Genomic DNA, 23,676 nt, shown 5'->3' on the forward strand with positions numbered 1-23,676 from the left:
TTGAAATCTCTCGAGGTTGAACATTTCTGTCTCTGCTCAGAATGACATACAGCTGCATTTCCTTGGCTGCCTCACATGCACCAGGCTAAGAGAGTAAGTCAGACTTTATCACTTCAACTGAAGGTTTCGTTTGCTATCCTTTACTATCACTAGCTACAGTACCACAGTTCAGCCCTGAAATCAAAGATTGGTAAACTCGTGTCCAGCCTCCTGACACCAAACTCTGAGCTGCATAAAGCTGTTCCAGGCCACAAGTACCAAGGGACTGTTAAAATATGACTTATTACTGTAACTACTGTTCAGCTAGAAACATGTTAATCTGCTGAGAACAGGCAGTGTTTGAGACTTGATGATGATGTGTAGTGTGTTCTAAAATGATCTCTCTTCTTTGTATTGCTTTCTCTTTAGAATTCCTTTCTTCTCTATATTTAATAGAATTAAAATAATTCAGTATACTCACTATTTGGGCAGATCAGGAGCATTGATTTAACATTGATGAACATACCTTGCTCCCTTTTCAGAAATAAACTTGTAAAGTAAGTATAACAACCCAACCTATATAACTAGCAAGTAATTTTTCCTCATGACAGCTAAAAGCGAGCCTGAGGAATGAGGCACATCTCCATCACCTGCTTGTGTTGCTTGTCTTGTCTCTGCAAATGCATAAGCTTCATCCGCTGGAAACAAAGGCCATGGATCACTGTGAATAATGGTATGGCTGAGTAGCACTACCTGTGTAAGGGGCAGGTAGGAATCTGTGGGGAGACACTGCCACAGGAGAGCTCTGCTCTTAACACAACCTGCTTTTGAAGAAGACCAAACAGGGTTAAGGTTGAATGAAAAGCAAATTGCTAGTGTCTTGCTCTGGGATGTTGATACTTTAAAAACAAAAAGGAATGTGTTCTCTCTCATTTTTGAGGGCAAAGGCAGTTGGGAAGTGTTTGCTTTCGGACTTTTTAAAAATTTTCTTCCTTACCACTATTTTAAACTCAGCAGGACATGTTTTCTTTGGTAGAGAGACTGGAAAGGGAAAAAAAAAAAGGCACACTTGAATTTTAAAAGACCTGGAAGAGATTTCTAGAGGCATCACATGCAGCAAAAATGCCATTTGCACCAAATCTGTCTCCTGACTTCTGTGAAACTGAACTTTCTACCTGAGACTTTCTTCTTCCTCTAATGCATTTTTCTTCCTCTGTAACAGTGCTGCAGCAGCACTCTGGGTCCTGAGTCCCCTGCTCTTATGGGTCAAGCAATGCACTCCAGGCTTGAACAGCAGAGTGCACCTGGCAAACTGTTTCTTGCCCTCATGCAGAAAAATGCCACATCTCTCAGCAGTCACTCAGGTTCACTCACTGGTCACCTCCATAGCTGATCTCTTTCCAGCCTCTTCACTTCTTCATTTCCTGCTCACTCCACACTGTGAGCTGACATACCATCAGTCAAATAATTCTTTGCACCATTAAGCACTTGTCAGTTTACATCTTTCTTACTCAGTAGCTACAGCAAATGAAAAGCTTAGCTTCTGATTCTTCCTATACATAGTTCCCTCTTTTTGCAGAAAAGGGGTTTCATACCTTTCCCTTTCACCACTGATCAACATGGCTTTATATCTCACGTGCATTGATCTCTCTTCTCTTGTGGATGATCGTTCTTCGGGATATGTCCAGGAAAGTTCCTAATTAATAGGGTTGTCCTATCAAAAGTTTCATTTGGGATGCAATTTTATCACAGAATGTACCCATGGAACAGGGGGAGCATTGGGTTTTCTTATTTTCCTAGTCTCATACAAAGGCACTGGGGATTTATGCATTCCCAGCACTGAGGCTGGAACACAGGAGCGATGCGACTCAACTCTGGTGTCAGATCATGTAACTCTGTTCAGGAGGCACGTTGCCCGGTACTCGATGGCGTGTGTACAGCTTGTCCCCAGCATTTCCCACATCCCTTGACATGCTGACCAAATGCGGTCATCTTTTGCCCAGGAATGTTTATATCTCCCCCTTTCTCTCATCCTGTTCTTGGCTGGCCTGAAGATATGCCTAAATCACAAGGGCTCCCTCATCATGCTCTCATACCAAAGAATGTTTTTGGAGTGTGTGTGTGGGGGGCACGACTTATTTTTGAAAGTGGTTTTCCTTTTCAGTATCTGCCTTTTCTGTCTTTGCGCCAGGCTAGTGGTGAAGGTTTTAAGGAGTTCCCAGAGGGAACTTTTAGGAAATGGCTTATTCTATTTCCAGAAATTCTTAGCATTTATAAAACTTCTATATGCAATCTCGTTGTCACGTCTCTGTCAATATACTCCCACTGTGTAAAGAGATTGTTTTTCTTTCTCTTTCTCTCTCCCTACCCCTTCCCCATGGGTTTCCTATTTTAGCCCTTGTGCATCTACTTGCACTCTTGTGCTCTTTCCTCATCCTTACTTACTGCCTCCCACTTCATACAGCTACTGAAATAATTGTGGGTGTTTTAACTATTTAAAGAACTGTTCTTAGATTTATATGCCAATTGATCAATAAGTCATCAGTCAGAGATTAGTGCTGGCAACAAATACCTTGGTACTGTAAAAAGTAGACTTTCTTTTTGTACGTTTATTGGGATTTTAGACTATGGATACCTTACACTGGTGTGATTAAACCTCCCCAGTCCCTGAAGTAGAAGCCCGAGATAAAAATCTTGCATGTTTATACAATGTGTTCAGTTTTTCAACATTTTGAGATGCAGCAGCAAAGCAAAATTTATCTCCTTTGAAGGAATCTGTACACATTATCAAAGATACTGTCTCTTATTGGAGACAGAAGGAACAGTGATATTTTTATACAGGTGTGGGACACCAGATCTTGGAATTATGGTGTTGGGATTAAGGAGGCATTTTAGTTTCCAGTTTGGTTCTGGTGGGGTGTTAATAGCAGAAGCCACAAAGTATTAGTCTTGGAGGCTAGCTTTCACTGCTATCTGAAATCAGGACTTCTAAGGCCAACATCTGAGATTTCTGGCAACAGAGGAAGCTGAAAGTCTGTACAGCCCTGTGATAGCAGAGCGGCTGGGAGACAGTCGGGCTTAGCCTGACCTCAGCCTTGAGTCCTGCCTGAGTGCAAATCAGCACCTGAACAGATTGCCATTAGCTGAAGGTAGCTCTTGTGGGAAGAACAAAAAGTACCAATTTACATTTGCAGTGGAAAAAAAAAGATGTCTTAAACCATGGCATAGTGCAATGGAAACAGACAGCTGGCTTCCAGTTTCTATTCAGTAATGCTTTGATATAAGGTATGCTTCCTTTTTCCCATAACTCACCTACTAGAACTGTAACTGAAAATTCCTTTTTCTTGCAGCCACAGTAAAACCAGGCCCAATGCGTTTTTTTTTTTTTCCATTTTAAACATGATAAAATGAGATCTGCTTAGGCTGCAATGGCTGCTGCAGAAGTAACAGGCTGCAATATTTCAGACTCCTGAACAAAGATGACTATTGTATCCTGTGGGTGGACCCCAAAAAAACTTCTGGCTTTTTTACCTTTTATCTTTTTTTTTTCCCTTGTTTTTTTAAATTTATTTATTTTTTCTTTTCTTTTTAATCATATGTCTTAATGTATCTATTGCCCATCAGCATTTATACTCCACTACGTATAAAATCAGTGAGAGGATTCTGGGAAAGTCACTAAACGATCTCTTGGTTTATAGCACTAATTTAATGAGCTCTCCTGCACAAAAAGGTCTAGAAGATTGTATTTCCTCCAGTTTCTGTTTCAGGGACACAGTAAATTTGGCATGTAGGATACCCAATGTTCTTTTGAAGACCTGCAACATCTCTTCCTGGGCAGCTGAAAATGGCATTAAGCAGTGGTACGTTGAGAGGTTCATCCTCCTGTTGCCTGCCTCAGACCAATGCCCCTCCTTCCCTGCCCTTGTGATAGGTTTCCTGTTGACTCTCTTTCAACCACAGCATCTGTTTTTCAGCTCTTATGTGGCCCAGTCCACGTGCAAACTGTGTCAAAACCAAACAGAACTTCTTGTAGCCGGAACAAGGAAGAGGAGAGACCTGAATGTCCTCTCTTGGGTTGTTGCTCTGCCACGGGCCCTATGGAAGGGTACTTTACATCGTTCTTGTACAGACTAAAAGGAAAATCTGACCTGATGTTCACTCAGGGAAGAGCATAGGAAGAATAATAAAGCAGAAATGGTTGGAAGTATTTTATATTGACTGGCAAAGGAAGGAACAGATCTAACTCTTCCCCTTTAATGATTCTAGTCAAACTTATCTGAAAACAGGAATTAGGATGTTTATTTTTTATAAAAAAGTTTTTATTCAAGACCTTCTGAACGGAAGTTGTTGTACAATTGGCTCAGTTCCAATTGCAAGATGTTTCATTATGTGAGTTATTGAACTTCACTATGGACTGGGATACCATATTGTACTGCAGCTGTAGCATCTGGTGTTTTTGCTGCAAATTAGATAGTAAGACTCACTCAGGATTGTGATGCTCTTGAGCAGACTCCATAAATTTATTCATAAACCATAACTTCACTTTTTTTTTCATTTGTGTCACATCACAGGAGCAAAGCTCAATTATTCTTCAACAGTTTCCCCTTTTTCAAATTGCATACTTGCTGATGTTTTATATTTTTAACTGTTTCCTAGGAGGAGATCACTTCCAGTAGTGGAACAGATTCCCTAACCAGTGGAGAGATTCCACGGAGCAGGTCAGAGGGGACTTTGATTGATATGGATGACCGGACACCTTCAGCCAGCTACAGTATGTCTCTCCTGCTATCTTCTGCACTAAGGCCCTCCACCTAAAGTCTGTATTTCTGCAAAACTCTCAACAGTGTCAAGAGCTATAGCTACTCTGTAAACCCCTGTACACTTTTTTTTTTTTTTAATTTTTTTTTATTGCTTGTGTTTTGTACTACTCAGGCCATCATAGATGTCCCTGGAGTCAGAACACAAGGGGTTGTCACAAGGTCCCCTAGGAGAAACTTGCTGGCATATAAGAGAAGTCCTCTGTCCCCTGCCATGGCAAATGTGGGTCAGGCAGGCTGGGAGGAAGAGCTGGAATCATTAACCTTACATGAATAAATGCTATTTAGGGTATGTTTACTGGGGTTGAGACAGGGAAGAGAAGAGGGAGTTCTTAGCCAAACTACATTAATTTAGGGGTTTAAGAACCAGGAAGGCAAGGTAATTTTGGAGTTAACTTTGGAGTCTCAGCAAAGTTGATTTAACCTCATTGCTATTTTAACCCAAAAGCTAAGAAAACATTCCTCTCCACAAGGTAGGCATTCTCTTAGCTTTTTGTCCAGTAGCAGGTGTGCGTAATGGCAAGCCTGGCACTTGCTGTGTGAGTGGGGGAGCAGGAATTATTTCCTCGCTAACCTCCTGCACCCCAGTAATCTGTGCTGTTACCTTGGCATGAGAAAGCATCCAGCCTAATGACTCAGGCTCTGCCAGAGTTTTCTGCTCAGACTTTTCCTGTAGAAACATGCTCTTTAGACAGGGAAACAAACAAACAAACCCCCTAAATTTTCTTTTGGGATTATTTAATTTTTTTTTTTAATACATAATGATGATTTGACTGTAATAGCATCACAGTGCAAGGAAAGCTTTTGGCCTGTGGGCAGAAACAAAAGTACTTTTCAGCTGGTGCCCAGCCCTGTCTGGTGGCCCTGGCCAAAGCTGGGTGCCTGAGTGGGAGGAGGCTGCCCCTGGGCTCACTCCCCTCAGCAGCTCACCTGGAAGGCTCTTGTCAAGGCAATGCTAGAGCCTTGCAGATGGGCAGCTGGGAAGCAGGTAAATTCCACTTTGGTTCTTCCAAGTTGGGATTTTTCTGGAACTGTGGAAAAACTTCATGGTTTTGGCTTTTTGTCACAATTCATGACAAATGAAACAAAAAGAAAAGTACTAACATTTCAATTTTTTTTTTCTTTTTGTGGTTGAATGCACTGTCATTCTTGCAATTGAGCAATAATTAGTAACCTTGGAGATGGAAGGTACTATGAAAAGTGTAATAATGAAGGATATAGATATGCTGAAAGAATAGAAACGCTGAATTTTCCCTCTAAAATTAAAATTCTTTACGACGATATACAAAAAAGGAAAGGTATAACCTCTGCGTATAGAAAAATAATGGCAAATTGAAGTAATAAAAACTGAAAGCACAAAAAGTTGCAGATACTCTATTCGTTGCAAGAAGTGTGAGTCTTAATCAGCCTATAAACCAGCTTCTGTGGACAGTAATGAATATAAAATATAAGGACACCTTGTCTTCAGAACAAATATACATTACTGTTAATAATGAGTATTTTTATTAGCATATTGTAATATCACTTACACACTCCTATTTGTCTATTTAAGTGCAATCTCAGAAAAATTAGTACCCACAAAAACATTTCTCTCCAAATTTCAAATTGTACAAGACCTCATAAATTATATCAATGAATTTTTTTAATGGAAAGCTAGTACAACAAATTCCACACACACTGAGACAAATTGTAAGAGTGCTGTTATCAATTAAATGCATGTGCACTAGCATGAAGAGGAATCCTGAATAATACATTTATCTGTACTGTCTACAGTGTTTGAAAAATGAAACAGTAGTTGTTTAATCTTTGCAGAGAGTTAGACACAAAGGAAAGAAATCCATGGCATTTCATAAGAGGCCAAAGATTAGTGGAATATAAAGGTTTAAACCTTATGGGACCTTAGCATACTTAATGCCAATTAGTAGTTGTAGGAGTTGATAATGATCAGCACCTCAAAGAAAATGCTTTACATCCTTCAACACGAATTTGTTAGCACTCTTTCTATTAACAAAGATTCTTAATGTTACTTAGAAATCAATATTGATACTCTTTAAAAACCTGAAGGAGAAATATATAAATGATCTATATGTATTTTAGGAGGATAAATTTAGTCACCTGTTAGCTTAACAGACTATCAGTTGGAAATGAATGGAATGTCTCAAGTCTCTGTGCTTCAGGAAATGCTTCTGTTTTTTCTTTTAAACAGATGTCAGTGAAAGTAAATTGGATTTGGATATTGACTGGTCTGATGTATTAAAACATGCCCATGCTGTTTCCAAGACTAATCCTTTCTGGAATCAACTGTCAGCCTCCAACCCTTTCGTACATGACATAGCTGCTTCAAATAGAAATGAAAATAATAAATACCTTTCGATCTTAAAAGAAAAACCCTATTTGTTGTCTAAAGTTTCTAGCAATAGTGATTCTTTGGCTTCCTCAGGTGATGAGCTAGATATCGATTGTCTTCTAAGAAAAACTTCAGCAAGAAAATCTGGACGATCCAAGAGCATCTCTGACTTCCTGGATATTGTTGATAACCGAAGATTTAATCCTCACAAGACCACACCTCAAAACACTATAGCTTCAGACATGACATGGCTTCAAAATGACCGTGAAGCCTACAAGATGGCTTGGTTGAGTCACCGACAACTCACCCGATCTTGCCTAGATTTAGAAGCCATGAGCCATAGTCCTGGATGGGCACAAACACAAGCTACAGACATTCATATAGTTTGTAAACTGAATCATGAAGGGGGTTCAGTACAGCTACCTGACTCAGATATCAACATTCATGTCCCTGCGGGTCATGTATTACCCGGGGAATTCCAAGAAGTTGGTTTAAAGGCTATCCTTAACCCTCCATCGTCATTTAACAATGAGCTGTCTAGCACCGTAAGTCCTCTGATAGAACTTACCCTGAGCAACCTCAACACAAGGGAAGCCATTTTCCTCGAGGTGAAAGTTGCAGCTAAAGTGAAGAATGATCCACTCAGCCAAGTTATGAGTGATATTGTGTGTTTTTATAGTCTCAATAAAGAAGGGCCTTTTAAGAAGCTAGAGAATTGCTACACTTATCAGGATACCATACAAGTGAAGATAACAGACCTAAGTCACGTGATATATGCAGTGATTGCTGTACAAGCAAACAAAATCCAGCCTCCAGCAACTAATGTCTGGGACTATGTTCATAGAATGGTCTCAGTTGGAATTTATGGTCCCAAATATATTCATCCAACTTTTACAGCAGTTTTTACAGTTTTTGGTCATAACTACATTCCAGGAAAACTCACAATTTGTGATCTAAAAAAAGGGGGGAAAAATATGCCTCCCATTGTGTTTCAGCTGTGGGGAAAACATACATTTCTGCTTGAAAAGCCACAAGATCTAAACATTTCTTTGGTATCCTGTGATCCAGATTTTGAAGTGAAGATGGAAGACCAAAGCAAAAATATTAAAGAGGAAGAGCTGAAAACTGGTGAAATGGTCCGCCAACAATTCCTGTTTTCCATGCTTGGATGTAGGGAGATGCATTTCTTTGTTTTCCTTGTTCAGATTAAAGTCTTAAAAAGTAGCCAAGTAACGCAGTTCCATGTTACGACTCCTGATCCAGCTCCAAAATTAAGCGGAATTATCAATAGGCCAAAGCGCTTAAAAAACCGCAAAGAAATCAAATCTGCGCCTTTGCTTTTAATACCAACAGTTAAATATCCAAAGTTTCACGATAAAACTTTGAGTGTTAATACTTACGGAGTGGCTTTGAAAACTGTGTTACGTCAAAATAAGATTGACTATTTGCTAGAATATTTTAAAGGGGACACAATAGCACTTCTTGGTGAAGATAAAGTAAAAGCCATTGGACAAACTAAAATAAAAGAGTGGTATGTAGGAGTTCTCAGAAGAAAGATTGGTCTGGTACATTGCAAAAACATAAAAGTGATTTCCAAAGAACAAGCTATGGACACTGCTGATAGTGAGCTAACAACCAGGAATCTCGTTGAACAGATTGCATTGCCATTCAAAAAACTGACTTACATCTACTCAGTAGTTCTGTCTACAGTATCAGAGAGTGTTTATGACTGGAGAGCTTTGGCTGAGGTGCTAGGATATTCACACATGTCTTTGGATGACTTTAATGAGACACATGCTGATAAAGAATCAGAGAGAGTTGCGCATGTTGTGAAGAGAATGAAGGAAGACTGCCATGCTAACAAAAAAAAAAGACTATTTCTTTATGAGCTCATTGTTGTAAGTATTGCATGAACTAACTTGGTTGTTATTGGGAATGCATTGCCAATAAACCACTCAATAGTAATGTGTGAAAAAGAAAACCTGGTCCTGTACCCTTGTAGGAATCTTGACAACCCTGAACATATTACTAAAGGCTGTAGACACCTATAGATGGAAAATACATCCAGACTCTCATGATGAATAATATTTTGATGAATTAATTCTAAACAGTGTTCTGTAAATGTTCCAGGAGCTTTGCTCATTTAGTAGGTTGACTGAGTTGGCTTTTTTTGTTTGTAAACAGCCATATTGAAATAGTTTTGTCTTTTGCCATGGAAGTCATCATGGTAAATTGCTTCCCTGAGCAATCCACATTCCCATTGTGAAGTATTTAGTACCCTTATAGTGTGGAAACTCCATTATTTATGTATCTATCTTGTGTACCCTAAGGTGCATGTCTAAGTTTGCTTCATATTTTTAAAGCAAGGAAATCCTGACCCACATGTTGAAGACAAGATTTTCTATCCACACATGACAACTTCATGGTCAATGTTGTAGTGACCTAAGGACAATATTGCAAGTATTTCAGTACATATTTTCATGGACCTCATTTGTAAGCCACTAGACAACTTCTATGTGATTCAATACTGTTACATGTGAATCAAAAGTGGATTTATTCTAAATGCTTCCAGTTAATAGGTTGCATTGTTAACCATCTTAATTTACTTATGGATCTGTGTACAAATTAATTTGGAATTAATGATTACTCAATACTGTCCTTGGCTGTGACTGAAAAGTCTACCAGCCTATTTAGGGACAGAAGAGAATTAAATTTCTCATACGAAAATAAAGTATTATAAAAATGGGTGTTTAAAAATTCACATTGTAGCCTTTCATCTAAAGCCTTTTGACTGTCCTGAATTGCAAACCTTAACAGGGTTTACTTGTCATCACTACCCTATCCCCTTTGAAGTGCTGACAGCAATTTCAGCAGGATTCAGAAAATTTTGGTAGCAGTGGCCACTTACAACTCTTAAGGCTGCATTAAACTGTGGGGAATAAAACTGAGCAAGTATGAAGTACAGTTTAGTCTGCTGTGTCTCTGTACAAGAAGGGGAGGGAGGAGTTAAAGGTGAATATGATCCAAACTTTTAATTGAATACAGTGAAACAAAGAGTTCATTACAGAACAGGCAAAAGGTGCGACATAATTAGACTAACAAGATGTCTCATTTTGTTGAGATGTATATGATTTTTGAGCTATGAAGTGCCAATGCAGGTCCCCATCTTGGTAAAGCTAGACTTAAAGCTAGATATCATCCATGTCATTTTTTGGTAGAATTTACTGGTTATTTCTTTTAATTAATCTCCTATTTTTATATTTAATAGGGTTCTTGATTATCAGAGCAAAGGCAAACTGAACAGCTTCGTCTCCACTTTGCCAAAGTGTAGGGGGATTTGGTACTGTACACTATAGTCTGTTTCTCACTATGGCTTCAGTATTTCCTTCTAGTGAGGCACTGGTATGAGAGAGTTTGGGATCCGTGTTGAGTATTTTCTGGTTAGTTACATTAGACAAATATCTTACCTACCAAAACTTCTACTGTTTGCAATGAGGATTTTAATGGAAAAATGTTTTACAATTAAATCACACAAATGTCTGATTTCTGCAGAAATGCTTAATATTTTATTAAAAATCTGTATCTAAAAACCAAGGAGATCTTCTGGATTTTGTTCTTGATCTTTCACTGAAAAAGTCAACATTTTCAGTGGAACATTTTGCTGTTCATTTGAGGAGAAGAAAAAACAACACCTATTTATCTCATTAGCTTTTATCCAAACAAATAAAGAAAGGAGAATGCAACATATCTGCACTTCAGGGTTTCACTCCTGGAACCATTTTAATTTGCTTGTTATTAAAAGCTCATTTGGCATGGAGGAGGGAAGAGCTTTATGCTTGCATTTCTGCTTAATGGTCAGCAAATTATCAGTTCTGTGGGAGGAGTAAATCAAAAGGCACTGGCTAATGTAATCAATGATTTTTCGGAAAAGCAGTAGATGAAGGACCACACCTTAGTATAACAGTGCTCTAACTTCATTTTTAAGTTTCATGTCATACTTTTAAGAAGCTAAATTTGGTGTCCCAAATATTTTTGTTGGAGAAGCATATTTTTCCTTCAGGATCTGTAAGCTTGGCAGGATCCATGTGACACTGGAATGCTGAAGCAGCTGAATGCCAGCTTAATTTTTTCTTAAGCTTGTGGGGAGTTTTCCTATGAAACTGTTGGCAACACCTTTTTGTAGGAAAAGAAATTACATATTTGTAAGAACACAAAATAGACAAAAAGCCTTCCTGTCTGCTTAGAAATGCAGAATAGTGCTATAAAAACAAATGATAATGTTCTGTTTGTAATTACTGGTGAAGGAACACTAATGAAAATGATTGTTGCAGGCACTTTTGAAAATAGATTGCCAGGGATTAGTGGCACGTCTTACCCAGGACACCATCATTTTGACTTCAGCTGTCAAGCTTGGCAAATACTGGCGGGAGCTTGCGGAGAAGCTAGCCCGACTGACAAAGCAGCAAATCGAGGCTTACGAAGTACCCCACCAAGGGAAAAATGGCACAGTAGCTCTGGAGGTAAGGCTCTGGCGTAACGGTGTGTGCACACTTGCTCCTCTACACAAACACAGACAGGGACCTTTCTTCTTCCTTGCTTAGTGCGCTTCTTTCCTTTTGCAGTTCAGCCTCCTTATTTAATTTGTAAGCCCTTCAATGCGAGGAATTCTCAGCAACTTTTGCTTGCACTTATCTAGATATTCCTTTGAGGCCAGTTGTTCAGTGTTATTGTGCCAAATTAATTTTCTGTGGAGGTCCTGGTCTCTGTCTTGAGCTTCAGCTCTTTACTCCCACCCCAAGGGCCACTTTCAGTCCCTTCTTATTGTCCTGTCCACTTGTTAATCTTATTCACTCCTCTGCTGTCATTTCAAACACAGTGAGAAAGACCATCCAGTCCTTGCAGCAGCCACTCCAAATCACCCTCAGTACAGCTTTTGCTCTTTCCACTGAAAGGAAGCTTACCTCCACCATTAACAATTTTCTCTTCGGCGCCTGTGTAATATTTGTCATCATTTAGCTTAAGTAGCATAACAAGAGGTTGGAAGCTCTGACACCAATTCTGCTTCTGTCCATTATATGAACATGGCAAATCCATGTTTTAATTTCATAGTTTTGTCAGGTAGGTCATGCTATTTATTCTCCTTTGTAAAACACTCTGCTTATACAGAAGTATGAGTTCTAAATAAAAGTCAAGTTGTCCTCTCAGTGCGTACACATCTAAGGAGCAATTTAGGTGCCTAATTATATCTCTAGTGCCCTTTGAGGTGCCCGGAGGCATCCACGCGATATCAGATATGTCACAAGACTGAGGGTAGGCCCTCGTCCATGCCTCTGAGCCGAGGGCCAGCCTGTGCTCCTGGCACACCTTTGCCTGGGCAGCCAAGTTGCTTCCTGCGTTTCTCCACTCTTACTCTAACACGAAGCATGCAGTAGATCCACTGTTTCCCACAGAGTTATGTGCCAATGACTTCTAGGTCCCAGACTGGGTTTTACCCTGAACATCCTCTTTTATAAGCTCAAGCTGACCTTTCTGCCTTGAGTGCTTACATTCAGGCTCGACTCTCCCTCTGCCTGTACTATCATCCTCTGATTATTGCAGGATGCACATGATCCAGCCTGAATTCTTTCTCTCTCACCTCTCAGTACCAAACGAATCGCCATTTCCAATTCATAGGTTCACAACTACTCAAGATAATTTTTTCTTCCTTTTTCTTTCCATGTAGTGATTCTTCCTGTTCCCTGCCAAACACATCCTCCTTTCCACAGTCTGAACCCAGTGAGTCTTTCATCTCAGTTTTATCTGCCTGGTGATAGCTATCAAGAGATTTCTGCTCTAATCGTGAACCACCACCTCTTATTCCCTTTAAATGCTCCATCCTCCCTCCCCAATCAATATTTGACCAAAATTCCATGCATTTACTTACAATGTTCTGCACTTTTCTGCAAAATTATCTCTATCATTGCTGTTTGCAAACACTGCCTCCTCCTCTGATCTCGCTTTTCTCTTTGAGCTATTTTGTGTATTTTTTTTTTAGTTGTTCTGGATACATTACTTGTGCCTGGATGCACCTTCCTCCTTAATTTTTTTTTCTCATAAAACTCTCAGCTCTACCAATCCCTAGTCTACTACTGTCTTTTAGTGAAAAAAATCACCTGGTTATTGGCTCTGTTTTTGCACTAGCTTATTCTAAAATACTAAAATCAAACAGAATGTGAATGCTTGTCATTTCCAGTATGTTTTTTTTTTTTACTGTTGTGCAGTGCCTTGTCTAACTTCCTAGATTTTGTTTTACTTACTAAGCTTTCTGTGTTTGTCTGACAAAACAACAGCTCTCTACAGAAGGAATTACAGACCTGAACAATGTGCGACTCTTACTGGTCTCCATGATATTTGGAAATGTTTTCTCCTTTGCTAACAGATAGAAGAACTAAAACAATCTTAAAACTCTTTTTCCAGCACCGTACCTTTTTATTTTTATATATAGAAATATATATAAAAATATATTAAAAAAATGTATATTTACTTTGTTTTAAATGGGTGTCTATTTCCATGAAGCCCATCTTCTGCCTCATACATCCTATTCTTTTATTTTCAAGAGTTTTTTACATTATTTTTATGATAAACTACCTACAAGATTCTCCGCCTTTCCGTGACAGTGTCTGCTGCCAGAAGACAGTACAGTCAAATTCGTCATAAAAAAGCCAATAATAGAGTTGTTCTATTTTTTAAGAGAACTTTTAACAAGCAATCAAAGATCAGAATTTTGCTTTATTTTTATGTCATTTCTCAAGGCTTAGGATGGGCCCATGGGGAATTTATTGGTTTCATGTTAAGCTTTGTAAAAGTGCTTGTCCACACAGGTGTGAGTTCAAAGGATATCAGGTTTCTAGCACTGGTATCTCATGTGAACATCCTCACCGTCCTGTGAATCTAACCTTAACTTTCAGTACTTTCTACTGAATTTCAGTGCTTTCTTCTGACGTCTGAACTTCTCAGTGCTCTGGTGAATTGAACCTCTACACACAGAAAACAATATTCTGTTTATAAAGTATCATGTATGTTGTTCAGCAAGGATGCAAAACGAATGTAGCTAATGCAGTGTAAATTCATACCTGTGTAGAGCTGCCCCCAGCATTGTTACAGGGTTAGCATTAGTCCGACTAATTTCAGAATGATTGCTGATCATCACATTTACTTAGCAGGTATAAAAGAACCCTGATTAAAACTATCCTGTCCCAGCCTGGAGTTTTCTAATGGAAAAACTTTCTCATTGATAGTAGTTGTTGGCGTGAAAACAGGAAACCAAGCAAAGATGAGGGAGTAATAAGTTTTGACTAATTATTGAGGATTATCTGAAAACATTAACCAATTCGTTACCCATCAAGGACTGTTCTACCATCAAGAGGATTGATTGATTGAAAAATGTTTCTGCTTTTAAACTTAATATTTTTCTTAGTGGGAGAAATCTAGATGATCACAGAGGCAACTTGAGGTACATACAATTGGTGCCTAGATTTTGAAGTGCTTTTCATCAGTAAATTCCAAATCACTTTACAGAGAATGTAGGTATCATTATCACCTACTCAGCAGAGGCAGTGGGAGCAGAGGGAAAACTCACACACGCGGCTGAGATGAGACTTGCCCAGCATGCTGCAGTGATTTAATATTTTGCCTGAAAATCTGCTTTGATATAATTCAGGAATGTCAAATGCAATTCAGTTCAGCCATTGCATTAGAGTATGTGGATGTGGAGAAGGACCTCCCTTAAAAGCCTGGTTTGCAGTGTTAGTTCAGTGTGGTGAGCGTGTAGGTTACTCTGACTTAATCATGCATCACTGATGACCAGTTTATAAAGCTTTTGATTTTCTCCCTCCCCCCCTTTTTTTTTTTCCTTTCCTTTGCCCCAGGAAAAAAAAAATCAGTTGTGACAGAGTAGAGGAAAGCAGGGTTTGTATTTTAGGCATATTTCAGCCAATTCTCTGATTGCACAGTGTCAGACTGACCTTCAGCATAAGTCAAAGCATAGCATCTTTTCATATGCACTGTATTTTCACATACTAGTGAAGACAGAAGGCTGTACCCCAATCCTTCAAATAGCCTGGTCCAGCAGAAATATAAGGAAAGGAAGCAGGAGACAGAGAAAAAGGCATAGCCAGCCCTAGAACATCAGGAAACCCCAGCTTCTCTTGTTGGCTACCTTGGATATCAAGCTAGAAATAGGAACACAGAAACTTTCTGTTCTCAGCATAAATACAACAGTGGTGAGTTGCTTTATTTCATTAAAATTTGTTGTAATATCTACTATTTACAGTACTACATTACAAACTTCTTTTTCAATATAGCCTGTCTAATAAAAGGAAAGAATTCATCACTCTCCTTCTTCCCACCTACCACCAAATTACTTTTCTTTCCTTCTTTCTTAACCTTATGGTTATGACTTAAGATAGACTTGCTTAAAGCAAGAAGTGGGCACCATTCATTTTGGGTAAATGATGATACCCTTCCCTCCTGTAGACCTAAAACGAGAAACTTCACTGAAACATAGGCACTTTTTAATAGCTTAAACTAAAGGCAGAAACCAGACTAATCAGACTGTGAGGCACACCACTGGGGGTATAAGTTTGATGGGTTTTTCCATTTGGGGATGGGGGAGAAAGGCAGCAGAAGTTGAGGGAGATGTTTACAGAAACTACGGTAGAGTCAATCTTGGGGTAAGTTGGGAGTTCTTAGCCCAAATATGGAGAAAAGCTCAGAACTATAAGCAAAGAAATTCTCCTGCTACTCAGTTCCTCAAGGGATCAAGTAAATAAACCTTAAATCAAGGAAGTTAGAGCTTTATGTTCTGTATCATTTGTAAATTCATAAGATTATATTGAGGAAGTAACCAATTTCCTCCTGAATTATCCTTGGGAACCATGAAAACTGCTTTTCCATTAAAAGGGAAAAAGATATTTTAAAAAATTGTTTAGAATTAAAAGACTTCCCAATCACTTCTGTATATATATAAATGTGCACACATCAGTCTATATGCTTTTATTACTATCTATAAGTGTGTTTCTGTTAAAACAGCAAATGCTAGTACCTTTTAGGAAAGTGATGGGTTTCTTTGTGGCTTTGTGTATCATCCCTGCAATTGCTAACTCAATTGCTGTTTGCAAAACCCTTATTACCAATGAGAGGTGGGAAACTAGAAAGTGGATAGCCCAAGTTAAATTTGGAAAAGCAGCAGCTGAGAAAACAATCTTTTTGTTTGTAAACTGAGCAAACTTACTCTGGACATCAGCACTTTGAAAGATGTAAGTCCAGCTTGGTATCTGAATCATGCTGTCATGGCTTAATTAATGTCACTAGGCCAATGACAAATTACACCTGCTAAGGATCTGCTTCATATTTGTTTGGCATAAAATAAACATATTGTAGTTTAAAATAAGGAGTGCTGGTAACCTGTCTTTTCCATTTCCTTTGCTTCTTGCAGGACACTTTTAAAATTGCATGTCCTGATTTTAAAAATTTAATCATAAATCTTTTGACTCTCCTGTTTTTGGAGTGTTTGGGCTTTTTTTCTTTCTTTTTTTAAACAGAGATTTTATAAATAGATCATCTTCCTGCTGCTGTTACCAGAAAACATTTTTGTGAAGATAAGAAGTGTGTTTAAAAGTTCCAGGCTAAGTAGGGGGACAGTGGGATGTTGATTAATGAGACAAAGGGAGGCATTAAACATCAAAAGCACAGTCAAATTCCAAATAGGGAAACTGCTGTTGGGTGTATGCATTGCAAAAATGACCAAGGAGAAAAGTGTTTTCCTTCCACCCCTGTGCTTTGACTTATACTTTCAGACAGGGATATATTTCGACTTGGTGATAGTCATCTGAATGAAGAATTTGTCTTTCCATTATTTACCCCTCTAAGAATTTGAGAATTTCATAGAAATGAAGTACATAAGGTTACTGGAGCTTTTATATCAACATGCCTTTTATGATAAAGCATTTCAGTGTGGCTAGGGATCAAAACTTATTTTCTTTTTTCTTTTCTATGACTTTTCTACTATTGGAAAGACTTAGATTTTTTGCTCAACAATTCAGTTTCTACAACTAAACTTTTTTTTTTCCTCCTTTATTTGTAGATGATGTGGAAACCTGCATATGACTTTCTCTACACTTGGGGTGCCCATTATGGAGACAGTTACAGGGATGTCTTACAAGACCTGCAATCAGCCTTGGATAAAATGAAAAACCCAGTAACAAAACATTGGCGAGAGTTAACTGGAACGTTGATTCTTGTGAATTGCATGGAGGTGTTACGGGCAAGTGCTTTCTCCAAAATGGAGGAAGAAGAATAGACTACCAAGATACATTTTTTGGAAAATCTCTTGGGAATCTGTACTGCTGATATTTGTGTTTCAGTGATGCTTGCAGAGCAGAACAGAATGCCATTTTTTTACCTGACTTGTTGTTGGGTCTAGCCCCATGGTTCTCAGCTACAGATTGCCATAGCTTGCTAATGGCTATTGAGTAACTAAGAAAAGAGTGGGAGATTAAACTAGTGAGGTCAACAAAAATGACTTGAATTCTATAATGTAGTTTCCAAAATGAGCTATTGCTGATTGCACTGACTTTTAGGCAGAGATCAGTTTTAAAAACAGAACTATGCATGGATGACTTCGGCCTATGGGGCCTAGGTTTACATTGTTTTCAGTGAGGTATTAAAATCTAAATATTTAATACATTAATTTGTGCCAAAACCCTTGACTCCAAGTCAATGGGTGCAGGGTAGCCTAGAAAAAAAACTTTAGGCTTTTGTCCTCAACTGTGACAAAATTCATCTCCCGTTCTCACAAAACAGGAATTCAACAGTTATTTGCACCTGGAAAAGTAGGTGTGTGCTGCTCAGTCCTTCCAAAACAGCTTCTGGTGTCTCTTTAGGAGACTGGAAGAGAGACATGCAATTTAATGGACAAAGGCAATTGGTTTTGATTGTTTCATTGATGCGTTGATGTAACTCAATGGGGTTTGTCTTTTCTTTTTCTTTTGAATTCCAGCAAATTTGTCTAGATTCTACTGAGCAGAAATTCAGGAAAATTCAGGAAGACTTCTTGGTGTACATTGCCCATCCCTCTGATCATTTGCTTATTCCTACTCTGTTGTTATTAAATAGGTAAATAAGAAAGAGTGGCTTTGTAGGTACAAGGGCTGTAAACAGTTCATACCCACTTCTGTTGGTCATTTTCTTCTACCTTCTACCTGTATGAGGAATATGGGTGATGGCTATTATTTTGTCAAAAAAAGTTAACAGTGAGGTGCTTTTTAGATTAATTTATTTATGAAGCCATTAATTATCATTAGTCATATGTTCTAAAAAGAACCCTGCTTAGATACTATCAACAAAAATCTTTCAGTTACTGAGTAGCTTATTACAAATACAGAAAATACAGGCTGAATAATAGCTACAGTCTAACCAACTGTATTTTATTTAATTTTTTAAGCATAAGATTTTAAATATATTTTTAATTAAGTGGTAGATCTAAAAGGTTAAAGCCATTTTGAGCACCTTTGAGCAACGTTCATTCAGAAACATCAGCAAATACTCATGACAACCAGTTGAAAACAAAATTGGCATTCTGCCATCACTTGCAGTTGACAAAACAAAGCCAAATTATTTCAGGAGAACCACAAAGTAGTAGCATTTCAGTCCAGAACCTGTACTTCTGCTGTTGATTTCTGCTAAGGAGGGATGTCTTGTGATTTAACATTTAAACATTTTTCTTCTCATCCCCTTTCCTCCAACCTGCTTTGTTTTCTACTTTCATTAAGCTTTCCCAAAGCATGCACAGCTCAGGAAGGAGGCTGAGGAAAGAGCACTTGCTCCAATAATAGGAATGCTCACTCACCAAAAGACCCTTTAGCATCAGGGCATGACTGAATTAGCATGCGTGCAAGTTATCTGGTTTTGGTGGACTTGCTCCTGATTTTCAACAGAATGCGGAATTCAGCCCACGGAACAGTCATTGTCTTTGCTGATCAAGGAAAGGTGGAGAAAAAGGAGTCCGATTATCAGAGCTCCCTGTTAGCACCTATTTTATATCTTGCCCCATGCAGTTTTAAAAAGAGCTGCAGAGAAAATATAAAATTACATTCTCTTGTTATCTGTATTTCAGTGCAGAGACCAGCTGTTCTTTCAGGTCACACATCATCTCCCTGCTTAGAACTGCAGGGAAATACTTTTTTGCTCCCTAAGAGCTGAAATACCAGAGCAGATCATGGAGCAAATCTTTCAGCTTAGCCATGTTCTCTCACCAGCTGATCTTCATGCATCCTGGCAGGCCATGCTCCCTTACTTAAGGCCCTGTTAAGCCACTTTTTTTTCTGGTTTTGTGTTTTTTGGGTTTTTTTTTAATTTTTTTTTTGTTAACCTGGCTGCAACAGCTAAGCAACTCAGCTTACTCCTGCTTTTGAAGACAGGTCTCTGCTTCCATCCTTTTTTTGCGCATCTTCATTTCTTACCTTTAGTAAATGTGTGTTTACTACATGCCCTATTGAAAAAGAAAGTAATAGCTTAGTAATAAAAACGGGAAAATACATGACTGAACTACTAGTCAAAAGAGGGGAAAAAGCTACCAGAAGCACCCATTCCTAGTTGTGTGATTCTACCACATATGAAGAACAAGCTGCCCAAAGCCGCATCTGAAGAACAATCCATCATGAGAAGGTGGCCAGTGATCAGGAACTTGGGAAGAGAAGTGCTCAGGGAGCAGAGGCTGCTATCCGTTATTCTCATGGCCAGACCCTTTCCTTGCTGTGAAACAACAGCAAAGTTGTTTCTGTCTTGAACGAGAGTTGAATTTGGCCCAGTAGATTTAGCAAATATTGACTTAGTGAGTCAGTATTCTCCTTAGCTTGCAGAACTATGCAACTAGTCCTCCAAGTATATTTCTTTAAAAGGGAATTTATATCTGTCTGTAGTTGTGCCATACTCCAGGGTCTTTGACTGTGAGCTTTGGTTGCTAATTGCACTCCCCGTTTTTGCTTTAAGCTTCTATTCATATGAATGAAATGTGCACTCGTGCAATATTCTGTTTACTTTAGCAGCCCACACTGGATATATTAAAAAAAAGAAAAGGTATTAAAACCCCATATTTTATTTAGTGCTTTAGTATTCAAAACCACAAAATGCCAGCTGAGAGTGGAAGCAGCTGCACTCAGCGGCAACACTCAGCTAGGAGCACATGGCTGTGGTAAACACACTCTGTTCTTGACCTTTTCTCCTTTCCTCCCACCCTGTCAAGAGAGAACAGCTTTCCCATGAGCCTGCACACATACCTTCTTGGGTTTCTGCAAAGCGGGATGAGATTAACAACTCCCTGGGAGGAGACAAGGAAAAATACCAGCCCCTGGTCCTTGCCTCAAATGACCTTCTGTTTCCAGGTTTCCCAATTTCTTTGTGTAGCCTGGGGAAAAGGGCTGTGTCAGCCAGTTCCATTTCCCTTTGTATGTGTAGGCAGAAAAAACCTCTTTCACCATCCTTCTAACCTCTGAATAGGTATGTTTCTTAAGCAAACAAGCAAATGAAAAACTTGCGAGCTCACCAATTGCTTTACAATTCCACCTACCCATGAAAGCTGGAAGAAAGTTTCCCTTGGGTATAGCTGCACCTGAATGGGGCAGACACCTTCCACAGTAGGCAGTGGTAAGGAAAATCTAGCTGTCACTCACACTAAAAATTCTGGGTTTTTTCAATGAAGTTGGAAGCCATTCCTGTTGTTTACAGTGCAGAGGCATCTCAGCTCCATGCCATTTAATGGCACAGTGCAGTGACATATTTCTAAATTAATAGCTGTCAAGACAGGAGAGAAAAGGCACATTATTCCCCCACATAAGTTCCAGTCCTCCAGTTGAGTTTGGAGAAGGATTCAGTTCCTTAGGTTTCACTTGCTTTTTTTGCAAAGCAAAGGTTTAGGGAAGGAAAAGGAAGTTTCTTTTAAAATATAAGTAAAGGGCTCCTCCCCAGGCCAGTCTCCAGGCAGCAGGTTGGATGCCAAGAGCAAGCTGCAGGTTGAGGGCAGTTCTTCATGGAATTGTCCAGGGAAGAAAAGGGAAGGAGGAATCAGCCATCCTTCCTCCTACTGAGGCCAGAAAAATTGGAAGAAGTGGTCAAGGGTCTCTTAAGTCTTTTTTTTGTGAAAATGACTGATTTTCACAAATTCTTCCTGTAAACCTAAGCTGTGTGAAAAGCAAACACTAAGCATCTCCAAAGGAGCAACTCTATTTTGCTGTGTTGAGCTGACTCTAAAGACTTATTCTTAAAGTACTTCTGGACTCAGTAAGTGATCAAGTCAACAATGATCTAGTAAATAATAAAGACTATTGTTTAGAACTGAGATGGCAATACCATGTTCCCAGCTAAACTCAATGATCCTGCTTTTCCATCAGCTAATAGCTTGTTCAGCTATGGACAGCTGAATCAAATAGGAATATAAAGCTTTGCTGTTTTGTTCTGTTTGTGTTGTAGCTATGAAAATTGCCTATGAAAAGACAACACAATGGTGAGTAAGGGGGTTGGATTCCCCCTCCCTCCCCCCCCAGGAAGAGCATGTAGCAAATGGTATTCTGCACATTAGTGTGAAACACCAACTGGTCTATTAAATTCTCTGGAGAAGTCCTAGAACAACTGTAGATATGTAAAGAAAACGTTAGTCGAGCATGGGTGATAACCATTGTTCTTGATAGTTCTGCTGTCAATAAACGTCTACAGGCAGTATGGGATACAGTTCTTCAAATAACCTGTGATTATTCTTAGTACAGAAAGCATCATTTTATATTTGTTGCCAATGTGTACATATATATTATATATTTTTTTTAACTTACATTATATATTTTTAAACAAAATAAACTACGGAAAATTATATTGTCCACTGTAATCTTGCATGGATTTTATTTTGCTTTTGTAAGACAAAGAAAAGAAGAGGAAGATGGCCAAGGGGTAAAAGATCATGGTTCTGTTAATACTAGGGAAACGAGCAATGCCTTTTTGCACATTTTTCTTCATTTAAAAATTCTGCGTGTTAAAAAGATGAATGTCTCAAGACTCACAAGAATAAGCTCTTGAATTTTCGCTTTTTTTGTTGCAGAATCATGAAAGTAAGTTTGAAAAGGCGAATCTTTGATTGAAAAGGTCAGTCAAAACTAACACAAGCTTCTGAACCTTCCATAGAAAGAAATAATACTGCTGATTGGTTTTAACTGAACATTTATCTCAGTTTTCTCAAATCAAATTGTTACTTATGATCCTTTCGGTACAAATTGTCCAGGAATACAGTTTATATCTTCAATCCTAAATTTATGATTAGGATTTTAATTTAAAACTTAGTAGCAGGAATTACTATACAGACTGGAAGTTCCATTTACATATCCATTCTGAATCCCAGGTTTTAAAATGTAAATGAACTGGCCTGCCAGGAATAGGGATGGCAGCACAATAGTCCCAAGAGAGCAGACAAAGCTGAAGTGCATTCAGCTCCACTCCACAACTTCAGAGCTTTAAACATTATGTTTGTGGTAAATTCAGAACAAGATCTAAAATATAGCCTTGTCAAATACAATACCCTGAGAACAAAGGGAATCAGGAGTGACAGGGAGGAAGTGAATAAGCAATGACTGTTCAGTATGTCTCATAACAATGAAGTTATCAGCCAATGGGTTTAAAAATAAGCAAAAGTACCTTTTCACACAGTGAGGACTTGGGGAATGCATTGTTAGAGGATATTGTCGAAGACAAAAGCATAAATGGGTGCCAAAGGCAATTAGTCAAATTTATGGAAAAAAGTGCCTTGTGGATATGGTGGTTTGTGTGCAGCCACCAACTTCGTATAACACAGAATCAGATACTGAAAATGCAGCAGGGAGAAATGTTATCCCGTGCTCACTTTGTTTCTCACACTCTCCCCTGGAGCTGGTGGGGTTGGAACAGGCAGGCACCTCCTCTCACCCTGACTTTCCCAGCACTCTTACAAACACGAGACGCGCAAAATCCTCACATATCCTAGCGGGCTCCTTTCTAGCAGCCCGCCTCCCTTCTGCCCCCAGCCACAGTGATAGCTCGTCAATTTATTCAGCAACAACCATGGCTCCTCTCCTGGTCCATAGCCTCGAGTGCCAAGAGCAGCTGGTTGGACTGAGCCATTATCCTCCGACCAGCTGCGTCTGGCAACAGGGTTGCTGATGGGGGAGCACGATCCTAAACTTTAGGCAGGGAGAGAGCAATTTAGCCAGACTCCTCAGTGCTGGCCCTGCCCCATGACCTTTCTTCTCTCTCAGGATCCAGCATAGCCCTACTTCATGCACCAGAGGGAAAAACATGAATGGGGGGAAGGGATGAGGGGGGAAAGGAGTGGCAGATTTTAAATGAAATCTGACACGAGAAAGCTCATTTCTTAATTCTACTCACAAGTAGGAAATGTTATTATTAGAGTCTGAAACCATTTCATATAATGCCACCCTCTATTCTTCATACAAAAGCCTCTATTGCTATTAATAAAGG

General features: G+C 39.0%; 1 protein-coding gene across 3 annotated transcripts in view; it reads left to right on the forward strand.

Annotated features, from left to right (window-relative positions):
• Nucleotides 1-21,934, forward strand: part of MACC1 (MET transcriptional regulator MACC1) — a 48,038-nt gene extending 26,104 nt beyond the window's left edge. For 2 of the 3 annotated variants that reach the window (XM_072854165.1, XM_072854166.1), the window contains exons 2-5: nucleotides 4,636-4,750; nucleotides 7,003-9,041; nucleotides 11,475-11,663; nucleotides 17,267-21,934. In XM_072854165.1, coding sequence (XP_072710266.1) covers nucleotides 4,720-4,750; nucleotides 7,003-9,041; nucleotides 11,475-11,663; nucleotides 17,267-17,482 — 2,475 coding nt within the window. In that variant the 5' untranslated portion in view covers nucleotides 4,636-4,719 and the 3' untranslated portion in view covers nucleotides 17,483-21,934. Of the gene's footprint in view, nucleotides 1-4,635; nucleotides 4,751-7,002; nucleotides 9,042-11,474; nucleotides 11,664-15,204; nucleotides 15,278-17,266 lie in introns of those variants that run through there. The other variant, XM_072854167.1, reaches the window with a different exon arrangement.
• The last annotated feature ends 1,742 nt before the right edge of the window (nucleotides 21,935-23,676 follow it).

This window comes from Ciconia boyciana, chromosome 2 (genome assembly GCF_034638445.1).
Source record: "Ciconia boyciana chromosome 2, ASM3463844v1, whole genome shotgun sequence".
In the NCBI taxonomy this organism is placed as follows: Eukaryota; Metazoa; Chordata; class Aves; order Ciconiiformes; family Ciconiidae; genus Ciconia; species Ciconia boyciana.